This window comes from Portunus trituberculatus, chromosome 34 (genome assembly GCF_017591435.1).
Source record: "Portunus trituberculatus isolate SZX2019 chromosome 34, ASM1759143v1, whole genome shotgun sequence".
Taxonomy (NCBI): domain Eukaryota; kingdom Metazoa; phylum Arthropoda; class Malacostraca; order Decapoda; family Portunidae; genus Portunus; species Portunus trituberculatus.
The window spans coordinates 4,014,317-4,034,316 of record NC_059288.1 but is presented as its reverse complement, the minus strand read 5'-3'; the positions used below and the strand labels follow the sequence as shown (position 1 = coordinate 4,034,316).

Sequence of the window (20,000 nt, the reverse complement as noted above, 5' to 3'; positions counted from 1 at the left end):
ATTCTTAATTCTCTTTCCTATATTTATTCTATTATTTCGTGAGTTCTCTGGTACGTACAGTCTTTCCACCTTATCTCTGGTCTTTCGTATCAACACCATTATGATGCCAAACGCTTTTTTCTACTCGAAATCCCTATGCCTAGCTAGTTTTGTTATTTTTTCTATTATTCTTTTCCTATTTATTATGTGTTTAGACTTTCCACCTTATATGAATCATCACGTTCACCATTACGTCATCACACACTCCTCTTCCTTACCACTCCACAAAATACCATTAATCACACAAGCCAGGTTTTTGTTTTATTATTTTTTTTTTTTTACGCATTTTCATCATTTCATTTTAATTTCTTTTTCTGTTTTTTTCAGAGTTGGGAAACTTTAGTCAACATTTTCTACAGTCACAAGCGATGTCGTCTTACCACTGTTAGCTCATCTACACCCGAGCTGCCTCAGTAAGGTAAGGCACGCTTCTAAGTAAGAATAGAGATACTTAGATATTGAAGGAGAGAATTTCACTATCCACCCTCTCTTAGCCTCTCTGTCACCACTGAGCACAGTAAAAAGCAGTACATTTTTCACTCGAGTTAGTTTATTTTCATATAAGAAGAGAAAACTGGCCAAGGGCAAATATATAAAATGATCTAACAAAAAATCCCACTGAGATGCCAGTCCCAGAACAGGGTCAAGAGAGTTAGTCAAGAGAATGGGATAAATGTCGTATAAGAAAAAAAGTCATCTTTCTATAGGATGAAATTATGGAGGGAGGAAGGGGAAAGAGTTTACTGAGTGGCAACTGCTTCGGTCATTTTCCGCTCTTTAGTTAACAAAAAGAAAAGAAAAAAAAATAATAAGAGTAATAATAATAAGAAGAAGAACAACACACACACACACACACACACACACACACACACACACACACACACACACACTACCACCATCGTCACCGCCGCCGCCGCTGCCACCACCGTCACCATCACCATTACCACACCAAACCATCCCTGGCGCCCCGACTCGCCAACTCCCGCCCCTTCAAGGAGCGTGTTCGAGTGTTTTGCGGGTGTTTTAAAAGCTTGCTGTGTTGGAGTAGGTTTAAGTGGTGGAGATGGAAGGGTAGGGAGGAATGTGGGAGGCAGGGGAGGGGAGATGGAGGTGGTAAGAAAAGGTGGAAAAAAAAATAAATAAATAAATACTTCGCCTCTACTTCACGATTTTTTCTAGTTTACTATTGAAGCTTGCATTGTTTTTTTTTTTATTGATAGGAGTGTAAATCAATTTATAATCCGTAATAAGATCATGTCTAGCTTTGTTTCTCATTGAAATAACATTTTCGGCTGTCTGTGATTAACTTTTTTTTAGTTACCACACCAAGGATTGTTTTGGTGCTTGATATAACATTTAGAAAATATGAAGAACGTGACGCAAGTAACAATATTCCAAAAGATTTAGCCAAATTATTCGTATTTTCAATTTTTTTTAAATTCAACGGTACCAAAATAGAAAACAAAAATCTTTGTACAACAAGGAATGTGTGTTTTCTTTATTTGGATGGCAAGCAAAAATTCTTCGTATTCAGAAAATGTAAAATGGTGTAGTGTGGTTGTGCTTTCCTTCTAGACGTTATGAAATGTTTTAAGGTGCCGTTTATTAGTGATGGGCGAACCGAGTACTTTCTGCAAACCGAGTATTTCGGTATTGATTACACTGTGAAACCGAGTAAACCGAGTACGAAATGATTACTTTTCACTAACCTAACTTAACGTAAGGGAGAGAATCGTGTAAGAAAACTAATCTCTTGGTGTAGTTAGACTGAGGTTTTTAACTACTTCAGTACAAGGTAGGCCGTATATCATGAGACCATGTTTCACTTGGCTTTCAATGTTATTATAATATGAGAATGTGAATTATGTGCATGCACTTATAGTTGACATTAGCAGATAATTTCTTTCTTGATATAACTAAAATAGAGGAAAATAATAGTATAATGGATATAGAATGCCAGAAGCTTATCATAGCGGGGCTCAGCGTCACGGGTCTCCACCCTCCCTGCCTCTACCTCCTTACTCCTCCTCCTCCTGTCTTCTTCCTTTAACTCCTTACCCTCCCTCCATCCACTTCCCTCTCATTCCTTTCTCTCCCTCTCTCTCTCTCTCTCTCTCTCTCTCTCTCTCTCTCTCTCTCTCTCTCTCTCTCTCCTTTCCTAAAGTTCATGTCATATTACTTGACCCTGTTTTATTCCAATTCGACCAATAGAGTTGCCTCCTTTTCGCGCCTTCACTTTCCTTCCAATCTCCCCATTGATGAGAGAGAGAGAGAGAGAGAGAGAGAGAGAGAGAGAGAGTGTGTGTGTTTTTTTTTTTTTTTTTATTGTGGGTAACGTCTCTACCCGTCTTTATTTATTAGGCATCACAAGATGTGAAGGCAGCTGCCCCCGCCTTGCCGCAGTCTGCTGTGACGTAGTACAACCTGTGTGTGCGTGTGTCAGGGAGACGGCTGGCTGATATGATGCTAACGCTGCCAACGGAAACTGCGAAACTGGCTAACTGCTAGTGGTGGGCAAGTAATACCGGTACCAGCCTTAACGGTACTGTACCCCATAACGAAAGATAAAGGCAACACACACACACACACACACACACACACACACACACACACACACACACACACACACACACACACACACACACACAGTCTCAGTCCTATCCGAAGATCGCTCTATGTGACACACACACACACACACACACACACACACACACACACACACACACACACACACACACACACACACACACACACACACACACACACAGCCACTTTCCTCTCCAACACCCTCCAGCTGGGAGCTGGGTGTCAGTGGTTCCAGCTGGTGGGCTCCCTCATAACGAAAGATAAGGCAACACACACACACACACACACACACACACACACACACACACACACACACACACACACACACACACACACCTCGGGCCTGGAGCCAGGTATCGGCCTGGGTCCAGCCGGGGTGGGGGTCGGCCTCCTTGATGACGTCACATATATTCGTTACGCAAATCATTTTGAAAATGAGGATTCCCAAAAAGGCAGCTGGACACGAATGTTATAAAAATTCTGACTCGTTATCAATCGAAACTAACTTCTAAAATACAAAAACATTGCCGAGAAAAGGAATAATAAAATAGCTCAAAAATATACTAAATAAAGTATTAGAACTTCGACTTGCTTAAACACAATTTCAAAGCCCACCAATTTCATTCAACTGAATCGATAACGTTTTTCAAAAATTATGACTATCATTTCGATATATCAAAACCTGGCAACTCGCCCTATTAGAAAAATAATATTTAAAAATGACGTTGTTTACAATATTAACAGGACTACATATCATTCTTAAAGTCCACATCTTTAACTTCTCAGGAGCCTTGCACACTTTTCTCATGATAAACCATCTTTTGAAAACACAAACACTTCGCTACAACCTCAAATAAAAAATCACAGATAGCGGAGGTAAAAATTTTAGCGTATTTTGGCCCTCCCATTCAAGTCATAAACACCCTCTACATCACCGTACTTCACTCAACTCAAGCATGGAAGACACGTAAAACACTGCGAACTATCATTAGAAACCCTTAAAAGGCACTTGTGACTCGAAATAAATGAACTGAGACAAATATAAATAATAGTGGAAGTCGAGCATCTGGGACCGGCATTTTGGGCGGGAGCTGGTGATGACGTCACAGCCTGGGGCTCGTGACGTCATGGGTAGGCCCGCTTCTTCTCACTGAGCCTCCATAGCACACAAATCAGGTAATTGCGGATATATCTCAACAACTGACATGAAAGATTAGGCCTATGGGTCCACTTTGTGACCTGTCTGGCCTGTAATGAGTGAGAGATGAGGCAGATAATGGCTGAGAGAGAGGCGGCGGGTCAGGGGATCGGTTTGTTTACGTTTTCAAGATTTGAATTATTTGGTTTTTATAAGTATGTGCAGGTGTTAGTTCACTGATATGTTGTCCTGGAGGTTACCAACGTTAGGTTATGACATGGCACCACCGTGAAATGATGAGTTACACCAATATATTACTTACGTTAGCCAAAGACTGCTCGGCGGCGGCTGTCCGTGTCACTAGCAGGCACCCACACTCCACTGTCCACTTTGTGTCCTCAACCATGTTTAAATAGTTAACCTCTGATTACTGAGAGGCTACACACACAATATTCTCTTCGCTACTATAGATATCACTATCTTCATCTCCACCACTCACTGTCCCTCACGACAAGCGCCTTGTCCTGCCAAGTGCAGCGCGGCTCTCGGACTGGTGGGCAAGTTCCGGTACCAGTACCAGCCTTAACGGTACTGTACCGGTAAATAGGAAACGGTACTGAGCAAATTGTATACAGCGTGGAGGTGGCTCAAGGCGAGCGGTGATGGGTAAGACGGTAACATTGAGTCATTCTCACTTTCGGTATACCGCTCCACACTGGTACCGACTGGCTGTCCTGGCGCGTCGCCGCTGTCTCGGTAGCTCGGCGAGACGCGTCTGTACTGGTACGACTGAATGTGCCGGCATCATTTCGGGTACCGCTTGACGCTTGTACCGTCTAGCGTCTGTGCCGGGACTCTGCTGCTTCCTACCGCTAAGAATGAATAATGTGTCGGCACCACACGGCAGACCGGTGGCCGGGACGGGTGGTGGTCTGGCGGACTGGCGTCTGGCGGTGCAGTAACACTGCAGTTGGCCGGCATTTTACCATTGCGTTTCTACTTCTAATACTACTACTACTATTACTGCTAGTTCTATTACTACTACTACTGCTGCTGCTGCTGCTGCTGCTACTTCTACTACTATTACTATTACTACTACTGCTATTACTACTACTACTACTGCTATTACTACTGTTATTACTACTACTACTACTGCTATTACTACTGCTATTACTACTACTACTACTACTACTACTACTACTACTACTACTACTACTACTACTACTACTACTACACATAGGATTAAGTGTACGAATATTACAGACAAGCCCAAATTACCTCATCCTGCTTAGGAATCGAACGCGGGGCCTCTCAGTTGTGTGAGGAAGGTGTCAAGTCAACTGCCAGCATCCCTATAAATTTGCTCATTCGTCCTTGACGGCTGAGGCCGTTAAGGGTAGTTAGTGCCGTTATTTTTCATCAACCGTGGCATAGTGCTGCATCATTTTATGTCTGTCTGTCTCTGATATATATATAATGCATTACCAAATTTTCATCATATTGATTATCTTCTTGTGTATGTAGTATGTATGTATGTATGTATGTATGTATGCATGTATTCATGATAATAAAAACAAAATAATTGTGGTCAATGGTCAATACTCATTGATAACTGACTCAGTGTTACCACTCTTTCTTCAGTTTCCGGCCGCGTGGGACTCCCGTCCCGGTAAGGTGTCAGTACCATTAACGTCTCGGTAGTCTCGGTACGCTCCTACTGGTACTGGTACTGAGTGTGCTGCGCTGGCCAAGCGGCACACTCAGTAGTCGGTACCGCGGTACCAGCAGCGCGTGCCACTGGCCCGCTGCCTCATTCCGCCGGCCGAGCCGCGGTAGCTCGGCAAGACGCTTCTGTACTGGTACGACTGAATGTGCCGGAATCATTTCCGGTACCGCTTGACGCTTGTACCGTCTAGCGTCTGTGCCGGGACTCTGCTGCTTCCTACCGCTAGGAATGAATAATGTGTCGGCACCAGTCGGCGGATCGGTGGCCGGGACGGGTGGCGGTCTGGCGGACTGGCGTCTGGCGGTGCAGTAACACTGCAGTTGGCCGGCATTTTACCATTGCATTTCTACTTCTACTACTACTGCTGCTGCTGCTGCACACACACACACACACACACACACACACACACGTGTGTGTGTGTGTGTGTGTACCGGTACAGTATCGGTAACGGTTTCTTTTGCACCGGTACGTACCGGTACTGAAATTAGCGGTACTTGCCCACCACTACTAACTGCCAACTGTGAACTGACTGAGTAAGCCTACTCGTCGTGTACTCGTACAGGTCTCTCTTTCCTTCACCCAAGCCCGTGTGTTGGACTGTTGGCACTGTTAGGCTTGTTCTTAGGAATTGGACTATTCCATTAATGTCTGGGTGGTTGTGCGGCATGCACCGCCTTCTTCCCCAACAAAATACCGAAAAAAAAATCTTTAGTCTTTAGTTTGAAGGCCTGTATTACATTTTCAACGCATAAACTGAACATGTAATTGAATTATGAAAACCGAGTAAACCGAGTAGTACTCACTCAAATCCAAAACCCAGTAAACCGAGTAGTACTCGGACCAAAACTGCCATCCCTACCGTTTATTTGAAATACAAATGATTCGTTGGACCCGGTAATGTAAACATTAGACTCGGTAACGTTATCATGTTTTGGTTGTTAGTTAAAGTATTTGTTGCGTCTAAAAATATAGTGCATTTTAGTCTGGGTGCCTGTTTTCTTCTTGCGATTTTTATAATGCGTAAGTATTGGGTCACAAGGGCACCTCAGCCCTGCCTTCCCCCGGGGATCAGTCCATCAATGTTTGCCGACAGTCGTCTGTGTTTCCAGACCCAAATAGTGAAGCAAAGCCAGAATCAACCACCAAAATAGATAGATATCCCATTACTGTGTAATGGTTTTGTATATCCATGTTCAGACTGCCTGGTGCCCACCATGACTTGGACCAAGACCCTATCCCACCAAACCCCCGCCCTCCCAATGTCAGCTCTTCAACATTTCCTTCAACTTCTAGTGTTTTCCGGGCATTTCCTGCTGCTTCCCACCTGAGATACATAAATTGTAGTGATAAGAAGAAGAAATGAGAATGGAAGTGTGAGAGGGAGTGTAGTCGTAGTCCCAGCAGCAGCAGCAGCAGCAGCATTATCATTTTGTGTGTGTGTTTCACTGTTTGATCTGCTGCAGTCTCTGACGAGACAGCCAGACATTACCCTACGGAACGAGCTCAGAGCTCATTATTTCTGATCTTCGGATAGGCCTGAGATCTGGCACACACCACACACTGGGACAACAAGGTCACAACTCCTCGATTTACATCCCGTACCTACTCACTGCTAGGTGAACAGGAGCTACACGTCAAAGGAGACACACCCAAATATCTCCACCCGGCCGGGGAATCGAACCCCGGTCTTCTGGCTTGTGAAGCCAGCGCTCTAACCACTGAGCTACCGGGCGGGTGTATTTACCTAGTTGTACTTTTACAGGGCCTGGGCTTTATGCTCGTGTGGCCCCATCTCCATATCTACACTTATCCAATCTTACTTTAAAAGTGTGCACACTCGTTGCAGACACTACTTCTTCATCTAAACTGTTCCACGTCTCAATACATCTCTGCGGGAAACTATATTTTTTAATATCTCTCAGACATCTTCCTTTTCTCAGCTTTTTACTATGCGATCTTGTGCTTCGGATGTCATATTCTTCTCTCAGGATCAGTTTCTCATTATCCACTTGGTCCATTCCGTTGATCAATTTATAGACTTGTATCAGGTCTCCTCTCTCCTTCTTTGTTCCAAGGTTGGTAGATCCATAGCCTTTAGTCTCTCCTCATATGTCATCCCTTCAAGTTCTGGGAACCATTCTTGTAGCCATTTTTGTAGCCTCCAATTTTCTTATGTGTTTCTTTTATGAGGGGTCCACACTACTCCTGCATATTCCAATCTGGGTCTTATTATAGTATTTATCAATTTCTTCATCATTTCTTTGTCCATGTAGTGAAATGCTACTCCAATATTCCTTAGCAAATTATATGTTTCTCTAAAAATTCTATCAATATGGCTTACTGGTTGATTGTTTTCTTCCATCGTCACTCCTAAGTCCTTTTCCTTTTTACTTTCTCCAGTTCTACTCCATCTCCCATCTTATAGATTCCCACAGGTCGTCTTTCACTCTTTCCCATTTCCATGACATGGCTTTTGTTCACATTGAATTCCATTTCCCACTTTTTGCTCCATTCCCAGATCTTATTTAGGTCTTCTTGCAGTATTTCACAATCCTCTTTTGCTTTATAACTCTGCACAGTTTCGTATCATCTGCAAACAGATTTATGTAGCTGTTCACTCCTTCTGGCATGTCGTTAATATAAATGAGGAAAAGTATTGGTGCCAATACTGACCCTGTGGCACTCCGCTTTCTACTGCTCTCCACTTGGACTTCATATCTTTAACTACCGTCCTTATTTCTCTCCCCCTCAAATAATTTTCTATCCATCTCAATGTGCTTCCTTTTAAGCCACCCTTCTCCTCTAACTTCCATAGTAATCTTGCATGTGGCACTTTGTCAAATGCCTTTTTTAAATCCAAATAAATACAGTCAACCCATCCTCTCTCTCTTGTACTCTATCAACTATTCTAGAATAGAAACTCAATAAATTAGTTACACAAGACCGTCTTTTCTAAAACCAAATTGGCTATTTGATATTAATTTGTTGTCTTCAAGGAACTCGATCCATTGTTTCTTTATTATTCTTTCACACATCTTGCATATTACACTAGTTAGTGATACCGGTCTGTAATTTAAAGGTTCTTCCTTCCTTCCACTCTTATATATGGGAACCACCTCAGCTCTTTTCCATTCTACTGGTACTGTTCCATTTTCTATTGAGCATTTTATGATGTTGTATATAGGACTTGCTAGTTCTTCCCTACATTCTTTCAGTATTCTGCCTGAGACTTCATCTGGTCCCATTGCCTTGTCTTCATCCAGTTCCTTCATTAATTCTTTTATTTCAAGCTTGGTTACTTTAATCTCTTTCATATAGACTCTCTCTATTACCCTGTGGCCTTTCAAATTTGGATTCCTTAGTAAAGACCTCCTGGAATTTATTATTTAATAGTTCTGCCATACTTTTTGGGTCTTCCACCATCCCGTTCTCTCCTTTTAACCTTTCTATTGTTTCTCTTTGTCTAATTTTTCCATTTATGAATCTATAGAACAATTTTGGTTGCTCCTTACATTTTTCGACAATGTCCTTTTCAAAGTTCTTTTCCTCTTCCTTCCTCACCTTAACATATTCATCTCTTGCTGCCTTGAAGTTTTCCTTATTTGTTGGATTTCTATTTCTCCTCCACCTTTTCCATGCTCCATCTCTTTTCTCCTTTGCCCTAGCACACCTTGCATTAAACCAATCTTTCTTTCCTTCTTCTTTAGGTCTATATTTTGGGACATATTCCCTGACTCCTGTTTTATATATTTCCAAAAATAAGTTATACTTCTCTTGCATCGTCTCTGAGTTTTCCATCTCCTCCCAGTTTACATTTTTAAAATAGTTCCTGAGATTCTCAATATCAGCCTTTCTGTAGTTTAATCGGTCTCCTTTGTGTGTGTGTGTGTGTGTGTGTGTGTGTGTGCTATATGCCCAAGGAAGAGGCATTATTACTCTGCAGTAATAAATGAACAGGTGGTCATGTCAGCAGATATATTGCTAACCGTTCCAGAAAGTAAACCTATTCTAATCGAATGGGAGAGGTTTAACAAATTCAGTAAATTTATACGGATAATGGCCCAGATTATCTGATTTGTATCCAAATGTGATAAAGTACAAAGTGTATCTATCTTAAATTTAGTGTGCTTACATGAGATTAGGGTAGCAGATAGTAAGGTAATGGCCTTAGTACAAAAGGAAATTTATTCTCTGGAATTTAAAGTTAAGTAATAACAATACTAGTAGACCTACATCCCTGATGCATCAATTACGTTTATTTAAAGAGGGAGAATTAAAAAGATGTAAAATCAGGTTACAGAGAACTTTAGGAAGTGAACAAGTAAAGAATTCAATCCTTTTCCCTAGTGAACATAAGGTAACCAAGATGACAATAGAATATACTCATAAGCTATGCCTGCCTGCATTATGGTGTGAGTTTGTAGTATCACACCCAAGGCAGAAATATTGGACCCCTAAACTGAGGCGGGTAGTGAAAGGGATACAACACAGGTGTGTGACCTGCAGGAAGTTACAGGGTAAAAGGTTTGCTGAGGCACCTGATCCTCCTTGACCTGATGTTAAGGTACAAAAGGTGGCACCATTCCAAGAAATAGATATAGATTATACTGGTGCTATAGTTACCAAAGAGGAAAGGCACGCAACCAATGAAATGTACATCACCCTATTCACCTGTGCAGTAACCAGAGCAATACATTTAGAGATGGTGGACAACCTAACCTGTGATTCCTTCTTACATGCTTTTAGGAGATTCAGTGGTAGGAGAGGATTTCCTCAAATCTTGCTACCACCTTCAAAGGTGGGCCCAGGGTTATATTAGATTTGATGAAGGATGATAAGGTCATCAACAGTTTAATGGAAATGAAGTGTGAATGGAGATCTATTCCTGCATGAGCACCATATTATGGAGTTATCTGGAAGAGATGTGTAGGTATAATCAAGACCAGTCTGAAGATATTAGGAAAAGCTTTAGTGATAGTGAATCAGGAAGTGTTGTACACACTCCTATTAGAGTCAGAAGCAACAGTAAATGACTGGCCTTGGGTTTATGTCAGTGGGAACTTGGATGAACTCATGCCTTTAATCCTTCTCAGCTACTGCATAGGTGCCAATTAAGACCATCTCTAAAGTATGAAAGTGATATGGAAGAGCTTAAAGATCCCACATTATACATAATGTCCAATGACGGGCATGTGCAATACGTTAATAATTATCAAGTGACTTGTGGAAGCAATGGGCAAATGAGTATTTATTATCCTTAAGAGAATCTAACATGAGTAAGAGGATGGGGTGAGTGGGTGAGTGCTCCAGTGGAAATTACGAGTAGCAGTGCAGAGCAGAGTCGAGTCAGTATTGTTGCTAAATCATATCTGGTTAAATTTTCTGGGGGTGGGGACAGTATATCATAACTAATGAATTGTGTATGTTTTGTAAATATAAAAGCATGGGTCATTAGTTTAAGGTAATGCACTATTGAGGTAACGTGCACCCTTTGAAGATCACAGTGCATGTCATGCGTCTTTTGCATAGGGTTTAAAAGGTAAGCGAATGAGTGAGACTGATGTCCAATACACTCTCAAGCATTTGACACTACCACTACTGAGGATCACTTACCCATACCACGTGGCACCTCTGTGACCCCACACTACTTACACCAGATCCCAGCTAACACAGCTAAGTTCAGGCCAAGGTTAGGGAAGGTCACTGCTTTAGCTTGAGCTAAACTCCCAGCAGCAGCCACTAGCCACCATAACTTACCAGTACTGCCCTCTTTTCCTTCTTTTTTTTTTTTTTTTTTTCTGTTTCCATCTGTGTGGTATCGAGCCTCACACAAGTTGGGACAATATTCATGTAGACCTATTAATGATTTCAGTTTGAAAAAATAAGACTGACTAATTAGCATTCATGTACACACCTTATTATTATAATTCTGTGTTTATACATGGATGCACACATTAAATATTTATCCAGGCCTAATTGTTATGCTTCCCAAACTCAAATATTGAATATAAGAAAAGATTGTTCTAACAGTAATATAGAATAGGATTAGAGCAAATCAAGGTGCCAAAAAGGATTAGTGGTTTATTACCATACCTTCAAAACTTGTGATACTTGGGATACTTTTTGGGTACCCCCTATCTCAAAGCCCACCCCCGCTAGGAAACTGTTGCCCCGAGTGAGGAAGCCCAACCGAAGACTAGTGGAAACACTTGAAAACCTCACTTGTAAACTGAAAATTTCCATTATTTAAAAACATTGAATCCCTGTTAAGCCATTTAAGGATGAATGAAAGCAACCTTGAAAATCACAGTAATTACAATCCTTGTTAAGCCATCAAGATAGAACCACAATAACACCCTTGAACACACAAAACTTGCATTAGAAACTGTTAAAGTATGCAGTCCTTGTCAAACTACCACTAGTCATGAAAACACCCCTGAGCACACAAAGCTTCCTTTAGAACCTGGTAAATGTAAGGCAGATGACACAAATGAGAACAATGCCCAAGTTTATCAGCAAAGGTCAACATTCTAGTCACACAGAGGCAGGAGTACAGTGTTGGGAGGCTGAAGGAAACAGGATTCTACTATGTATGTACTTAATTTTAGGCTTTGTACAGGCAGTGAATTTAGCATCTTTCTTTTTACTTGTCTCAGGAAAAAAAAAAAAAGTTTTTTTGAAGATATATTTGAAGTTATATGGTTACAAATGAAAAATAAATTTACTATATAACAATGTTTAGACCATTCAGCACATTTTCCTTTCAAAAGTCGACTGACGGAAGCCAATATTTTACCAACAGCAGGGAAAACCATATGCAATGAAGTACTTAGACAGGTAGAAAGGTATACAGAAAAAGCTTAATACTGTACATTCATTAAGTGTGTAGAAAAGCTTAGTAGATCCAATGAATATTTAGTAAAAAAAACACTTCAGTAGAACCATTAAATGTAGAAAAAGCTTGGCAGATTCCCAGAGATAAACACTGTGTTGATTGTGTTAAGGAAAGTGAGGAATTTCACAAGAGCTTAACAAATATTCCAGGTGATGACTAGCAGAAAAGTATACAGAAAAAGCTTAGCAGATCCATATGTGAACACTTCACAGCACCTACATTAGCAGCAAAATCTTAACACACCAGAGAGGAAAATGGTGGTTTAAATGTATAGATTTTCCAATTAATCACTCGTATTTTTAAATGTGGCAAGACTAACCCCATGAGTGGTGTTTGGTATATCATTTGTTAATTACCAATCAGTCCCTGAGACATTTAGACTTGTTCTGCAGCTACATCTAATCTTTAAACTGATACAAATTGCAAAATCTATTTTTTCATTCCTTACTTTCTCATAAGTGTTTATGAAGACTCCACGCATTGCTTCTGGTGCTGCTAAATATTTTGTATTGATGAAAGAGTTTGAAAAATTAATTAATATCTATACTAAGTGATTTGTGATGAAGGAATGATGACATATGAAATATTGAATGAGTTAAACTGAGGTACTTAGACAGAAAATAAAGAATAGAAGCTTAGCAGATCTGCCACACACACACACACACACACACACACACACACACACACACACACACACACACACACACACACACACACACACACACACACACACACAGTTAAGTGTTAAAAAGTGGATGGAAAACTACTTGAGATGGAGGGAGATGAGAACGGTAATAAGGGATGCAAAGTCGGACTGGTTGGTGGTGGAGAGTGGAGTCCCACAAGGTTCAGTGCTGGCACCAATACTTTTCTTTGTCTATATTAATGATATGCCAAAGGGAGTAAACAGTTATATTAATTTCTTTGCGGATGATGCGAAGTTGTGTAGGTGTGTGAAGAAGATTGTGAAATTTTACAGGCAGATCTGGATAGGATTTGGGAGTGGAGCAAGAGGTGGGAGATAGAATTTAATCTGAGCAAAAGTCATGTAATGGAGATGGGAAAGAGTGGAAGACGGCCAAGAGGGTCATATAAGATGGGTGAAGGAGTAGTGTTGAAAAAGGTGGAAAAGGAAAAGGATTTGGGAGTGATAATACAAGACCATGGGCAGTTTGAGGCTCATATTGACAAGATGTTTGGAGAAACATATAATTTGATTAGAAATATTGGATTAGCCTTTCATTATATGGATAAAGATATGATGAAGAAATTAATTAGTACGGTAATTAGACCAAGATTGGAATATGCTGGGGTGGTTTGGTCCCCTTATAAAAAGAAGCATATAAGGAAGTTGGAGAGATTGCAGAGAATGGCAACAAAAATGGTTCCGGAATTGGCAGAAATGACCTATGAGGAGAGATTAAAAGAAATGAATTTGCTTACCTTGGAACAAAGAAGAGAAAGAGGAGATTTAATACAGGTTTATAAACTGTTGAATGGACTGGATGAAGTGGATAATGAGCAAATGATGTTGAGAGAGGAAAATTTAAATAGAACTACGAGATCGCATAGTAAAAAGATAGCTAAGGGAATATGCTTGAAGGATGTGAAGAAATATAGTTTCCCACAGAGATGTGTGGAGGTGTGGAATAGATTGAGTGAGGAGGTGGTGTCAGCAAGGAGTGTGCATAGTTTTAAAGTTAAGTTGGATGTGTGTAGATATGGAGACGGGGCCACACGAGTATGATACCCAGGCCCTGTAAAATTACAACTACAACTATAACTAGGTGAAACACACACACACACACACACACACACACACACACACACACACACACACACACACACACACACACACACACACACACCACACCACACCACACTTCGATACGACGACTACTTCACTACTTAAGAGTGTTAAATATTGAATATAAACTAGATAAATTGATAAAGGAGAATATAGAAATGAAAGTGAATGAAGAACAGGATAAAGAGTTTATAAAACTGAGAGAAAGGATAAAAAAAAGTGGAAGAAAATTAAGCTAGGCTAAGAGCGGAAAACGAAGAACTTAAAAAGGAAGTAGCTAACTACAAAAAGCAGATGGAAGAAGGACTCAGTAAAGCCGGGAAAGAAAAAGAGGAGCTGAAAGATCTAGTAAACAAGGAAGAGGAAAGAGTACAGAACGTGATTAAAAAAGAAGTACAAGCATGGAGAATCCAAGATAAGAAAGATAAGGCTGATTTTCAGGAGGTGATTCAAGAACAACTTAAAGAAAAAGAAGAAAATATGGCAGGCAAAATGATAGGAGTCCTCAAGACACAAGAAAATTTAGTTAGAGAAATTGCAGAAAAAAAGAAGAGTGTAGTCGTATTTGGAATAAAAGAAAAGAATATAAAATATAGACCAAAAAGAGAAAAAGAAATGAAATCAGTCAGAGACCTACTGAAGAATCTAGCTATACACACACACACACACACACACACACACACACACACACACACACACACACACACACACACACACGATGGAAGAAAATAATCAACCAGTAAGCCATATTGATAGAATTTTTAGAGAAACATATAATTTGCTAAGGAATATTGGAGTAGCATTTCACCACATGGACAAAGAAATGATGAAGAAATTGATAAGTACTATAATAAGACCCAGATTGGAATATGCAGGAGTAGTGTGGACCCCTCATAAAAAGAAACACATAAGGAAGTTGGAGAGGCTACAAAAAATGGCTACAAGAATGGTTCCAAAATTTGAAGGGATGACATATGAGGAGAGACTAAAGGCTATGGATCTACCCACCCTGGAACAAAGAAGGAAGAGAGGAGACCTGATACAAGTTTATAAATTGATCAACGGAATGGACCAAGTGGATAATGAGAAACTGATCCTGAGAGAAGAATATGACATCCGAAGCACAAGATCGCATAGTAAAAAGTTGAGAAAAGGAAGATGTCTGAGAGATATTAAAAAATATAGTTTCCCGCAGAGATGTATTGAGACGTGGAACAGTTTGAATGAAGAAGTAGTGTCTGCAACGAGTGTGCATACTTTTAAAGAAGATTGGATAAGTGTAGATATGGAGACGGGGCCACACGAGCATAAAGTCCAGGCCCTATAAAACTACAACTAGGTAAAATACACACACACACACACACTGCGTAGTGTAGTGGTTAGCACGCTCGACTCACACTTGAGAGGGTCCGGGTTCGAGTCTCAGAGGTGGTGAGGCAATTGGGCAAGCCTCTTAATGTGTGGCCCCTGTTCACCTAGCAGTAAGTAAATAGGTATGGAATGTAACTTGAGGGGTTGTGGCCTCGCTTTCCCGGTGTGTGGAGTGTGTTGTGGTCTCAGTCCTACCCGAAGATTGGTCTATGAGCTCTGAGCTCGCTCCGTAATGGGGAAGACTGGCTGGGTGACCAGCAAGCGACTGAGGTGAATTACACACACACACACACACACACACACACACACACACACACACACACACACACACACACACACACACACACACACAGAATGAGCAGAGTACAAATATATTAGTTAAAAATAAGCATCTCAGTGGTTTGTAAGTTAGGAATGATGTATGAAACAGTGAATGAAATGAGTGAGATATACAGAGTGGCAGTAAAGGTCAATAGAGGCTTAACGAAAGACACGGCACACATTGAGCAGAGTATAGATACAAAGGTCATTCCAGGAAGCCCATGTCAATACACAAGCTAGAACAGGTTAGTGGTGAATGAGTTAGCACAGTCACCACCAGGTCAGGTCAGACAGCAAAGGGGCCGACACAAGACTGGGAGTGTCATGCATGTTGTACCGTGGCCTTTGATGGGTTGCAAGACAGGCAGGAATACTGTTGACCCACGACACTGTGAAATCCATAAGGCACTGGCACTGTCATCATAGTACACAGGATGACACACACTCCACCATTCACTTCATTCAGTCACGGACACAACGCACCTCTCACCTCATTCTGTCATGGTCACTTCTCTCACAACACAGCACTCACTCACTAAGAGTAAACTGAAGAACTGCAATTGCTCAGCATAATTTTCATTGTACCTCTGCTGGCAACAATTAACCTGAATAAAATAGTGATTACTGATTTAAATAATTGCATAATTTTCACTAACTCCTCTACCAGGGTTTACTAACCTGAAAATGCATTTGTCATTTGTTCACACATACAACAACATTGCAACAATTGTGAACCTGAAAAAGCAATTCTTCATCAAAAGCACCAGTGTGGCTACACATGACGTCTGTTTCCAAACATTTTGTCACACGGACCACATGTGCCTTATCAAGGAACTGTGCACAAATAACACCATGTGAGAGCCATATGGACTGTGCATATTTGTACACTATCTGTTCCAGGAGGCTGTTCAAATTACAATTTGTATGAATGATGATTATTTTTTCCCTTAAGAAGAAATGTAAATTGGATTAATCTATTTCAGATACACGATTGCTAATTAAAATTTCTGTAATAATACTCTAAGCCTAAAATATCAAAAAACTTTAAAAATTTGCATCACTTCCATTGCAACCAATTAAACATAGTTTTATATATATAACTAAGGTATCTGAATCATAAAGATCATTAGACAAGACAATGTTCAGTCAGCGGCAGCAGCAGCAGGGAAGTGAGTGAGGGTGGGAAGGAGGGAGGGTGAGAGTGAGAATGTGGATGGTCATTACGCAACTGCTTTGCTTTATCAAAAACTATTGTTTCAGAAGTAATGTCACCAGCAAGTTGTTTTAAGTTTTTCCGATAGTTCAATTATTGGTGACATGTTCACAGCAAGAACGGTCACTCCTTTTGCCACATTAGCCCCTTTTATATGTGTCTTTATTTTCAGTTTGAATGACCATTAATGATGGTTTCAATTTGAATGATCAAGTTGATTTTGCCATACCATATCGAGTTGCCAGATCAGAAACATCGAGTTCTTTTTCTATTCATTTGTCATTTTCACTACTTTCCTTTTAGGCTTAGCTGAATCACTGATCTCTATTACTTCCATGGCTGGACTAATTTAAATGAGAATAAAAAAGAATACTAATAAAAAAGCACAAAGCTTGTGTGGATGATGCTTAGCGAAGGGAATTTGGCACGAGGCTGACCTGAAGTGATCATGTGGCACGGCCATTAACAAGGCAATACTGTCCAAATCGCAGAGCAAGCTCATAAATGGTGAGCTGAATGTGGACAAGTTGTACAATTAACAAGGTGGACGAATGGCAGGCACTATATTAGCTCTTACATGCTGTTATTTGTCCAGAGCTCCTTGATAGTGGTGTAGTCTGTGCCAAAACATTGAAATAAAGCTACACTGATGCTTTTTTATCTATTCACTTACTCTTCAAACAACAGCACAATTTTCATTCCAGATCTTCTGCCAAATGCAATGGCTCACCAATACAAGAACACAAATTTCATTCTAATTCCTCTACCAAAACAACTAAGCAATTTCTCACATTCAAACAATGGCACAATTTTCATTCTAACTCATCCAACAAGACTCATTAACCAAAAAAACAACTGCTCACACACACAATAGAAGAGTTTTCATTTCAAGCCTTCTAGCACTAAAGAATCATTTTAACCTGAAAAAGTGATTCCCTATTCCAACAACACAATTTTCATTCTAACTCTTCTAGCAAGAAATACTAATCTGGAAAAGCATCTCCTCACACACAAGGGACTGCCATGTGTCAGCCTGATGGCAGCTTCCTTACTTACCTACATTCTTATAACTACACAGACAGCATTGTAACATTCCTAACCTAAACTTGATACCCTCACAAGTAACTCCAGACACATATGACATAGAAATCCCTGTAAATTCTCTCACACTGCATCTCCATCACAGGACCTAAACTGGACAAAGCAACGTACACACACACATACATTTCACACACCAACACATCAACAAAACCTGAAAAATTGAAGACAAGCCAAGTTTTTGAGTGCCAAGTTTCTAACACTCAAAGAATATTCCTTGCATGAACTGCCTTATAAATAAAGCTTCGTCTTTTCCAGAACTCTCTACTTGACAGCAATGGCTTTTAAATGAGGCTTGATCATCTGGAAGAGTAGCTTGGTGAGGGGCGCATAAAACCTCTCGGCCTCAACCTTGGAGAACCCAGCAGAGTCCAGGGCAGAATGGAAGTCACGGTTGAGGCAGCAGCCATCAAACAGGAAGGGCCAGATGCCGCTGACAGACAGAAACTGCTGCAGGATGCTTCTTATCCAGTGCTTGTCGGGGTTGAACTCCTTGATGTGCTCCATAATGTAAAGCTTGCCACCCTAAAAGAAACATTGGTCATGTCACAAACCAACCAATGACAAACTTGCTTGCCTCACATGTCCCAACCAAAAGTAACCTCATCACACACTTATTGCTGTAAGCAGTGAGTTGATTCAACAAGCTAACTAAATTTCTTGGTTAATTTAACTATAAAATGTCGACTACTTGATAAGTCCCAGAATCTACAACTTGGCCCCCCTATGTAATTTGCAGAGGACTATGCCTGAAACTAACACCATTGAAAAGCAACCCATAGATTGATCTAATAATATTAAACATCTTGCTATATCCCTCTTGTAAATAATGGCAAGATAATGTGGATGAGGATGACAGGTGGAAATAGGAAGGAATGTTTCATGATAATGTGGATGAGGATGACAGGTGGAAATAGGAAGGAATGTTTCATGCAGGGAGTGCCACGTGTAGACCTGACACCTTGAAGCTTCCCTTATTTCTATGATCTTAAGCATCTGTTATGGGACTGAGGGGGTGCCAAGAAGAAAAGTGGTGAGTGTGTGGTGCCTTGTCTAGGCCTACTTCATGTGGAATTTCCAGCTTGGTAAAGAGATAGACAGATACAGTGCTTGCCAATGCATTAGTCAAGAACTGGCCACTGACTAATGCAATGGCATGAATCAGTTCAACCACCCTAACACAAGCCAGTCTGAGCTGAGGTGTGTCATGTTTGTCTGACATGTGAAAGGAGGAGACAGAGCAGGGAGTGTAAGGAAGGAGAACCCACCAATTAGCAATTACACTATAGCCAAGCTTGTTGGAGGATTTTCCGAGTTTTTTGCTCCTTCCTCCCCCTTTTCCTCTGTATCCAGTTGCCTTTGTATTTTCTGGTCTAGTGGCTATATGGAAAAGGGAAGGGACTTCAACACATAAAAGATTTTATAATAAGCCTGCACAAAGCAAGGAATCCTACAAAAGTACCGTACTTGATGGCTGATAAGTTTTGGCAGACACTGAAATGAAAAAAAAAAGTAAATGAGCATATTTAAGCTCTGAATGTGAACTGAAGGATTTCACCTGACATTTGAAGACACTCGCATGCATTTAGATCACTATTAGATCCCACTTAAAAACTTTCATATTAGCTAGTAGCCTACAAACCAATCTTGTGAGATGTAAACATGTACAGTACCTGGCATATGGCATTGGCACTAAGTCAGAGAGATTACAAGCTTAATAATCATAATTTTTCTTTTTTGTATCATTTTTTTTTAATATGGATGCAAGATAAGAATGTTAAAAGATAGTGCAGTTTCTTCCTGAAT

General features: G+C 40.5%; 1 protein-coding gene and 1 long non-coding RNA gene across 2 annotated transcripts in view; one reads left to right on the top strand and one right to left on the bottom strand.

Moving 5' to 3' along the window:
• Positions 1 to 20,000, top strand: part of LOC123512640 — a 23,508-nt gene that overhangs the window by 3,390 nt on the left and 118 nt on the right. The window contains exons 2-3 of the long non-coding RNA XR_006677150.1: positions 367 to 457; positions 18,453 to 20,000. The exon at positions 18,453 to 20,000 is cut by the window's right edge and continues 118 nt beyond it. This is a non-coding gene — a long non-coding RNA (uncharacterized LOC123512640). The remainder of the gene's footprint in view (positions 1 to 366; positions 458 to 18,452) is intronic.
• LOC123512639 (methyltransferase-like protein 7B) overlaps positions 17,744 to 20,000 on the bottom strand; it is an 11,736-nt gene continuing 9,479 nt past the window's right edge. Inside the window, exon 5 of the mRNA XM_045269083.1 lies at positions 17,744 to 18,719. Within this exon, the coding sequence (XP_045125018.1) occupies positions 18,459 to 18,719 (261 nt within the window). The 3' untranslated portion in view covers positions 17,744 to 18,458. The remainder of the gene's footprint in view (positions 18,720 to 20,000) is intronic.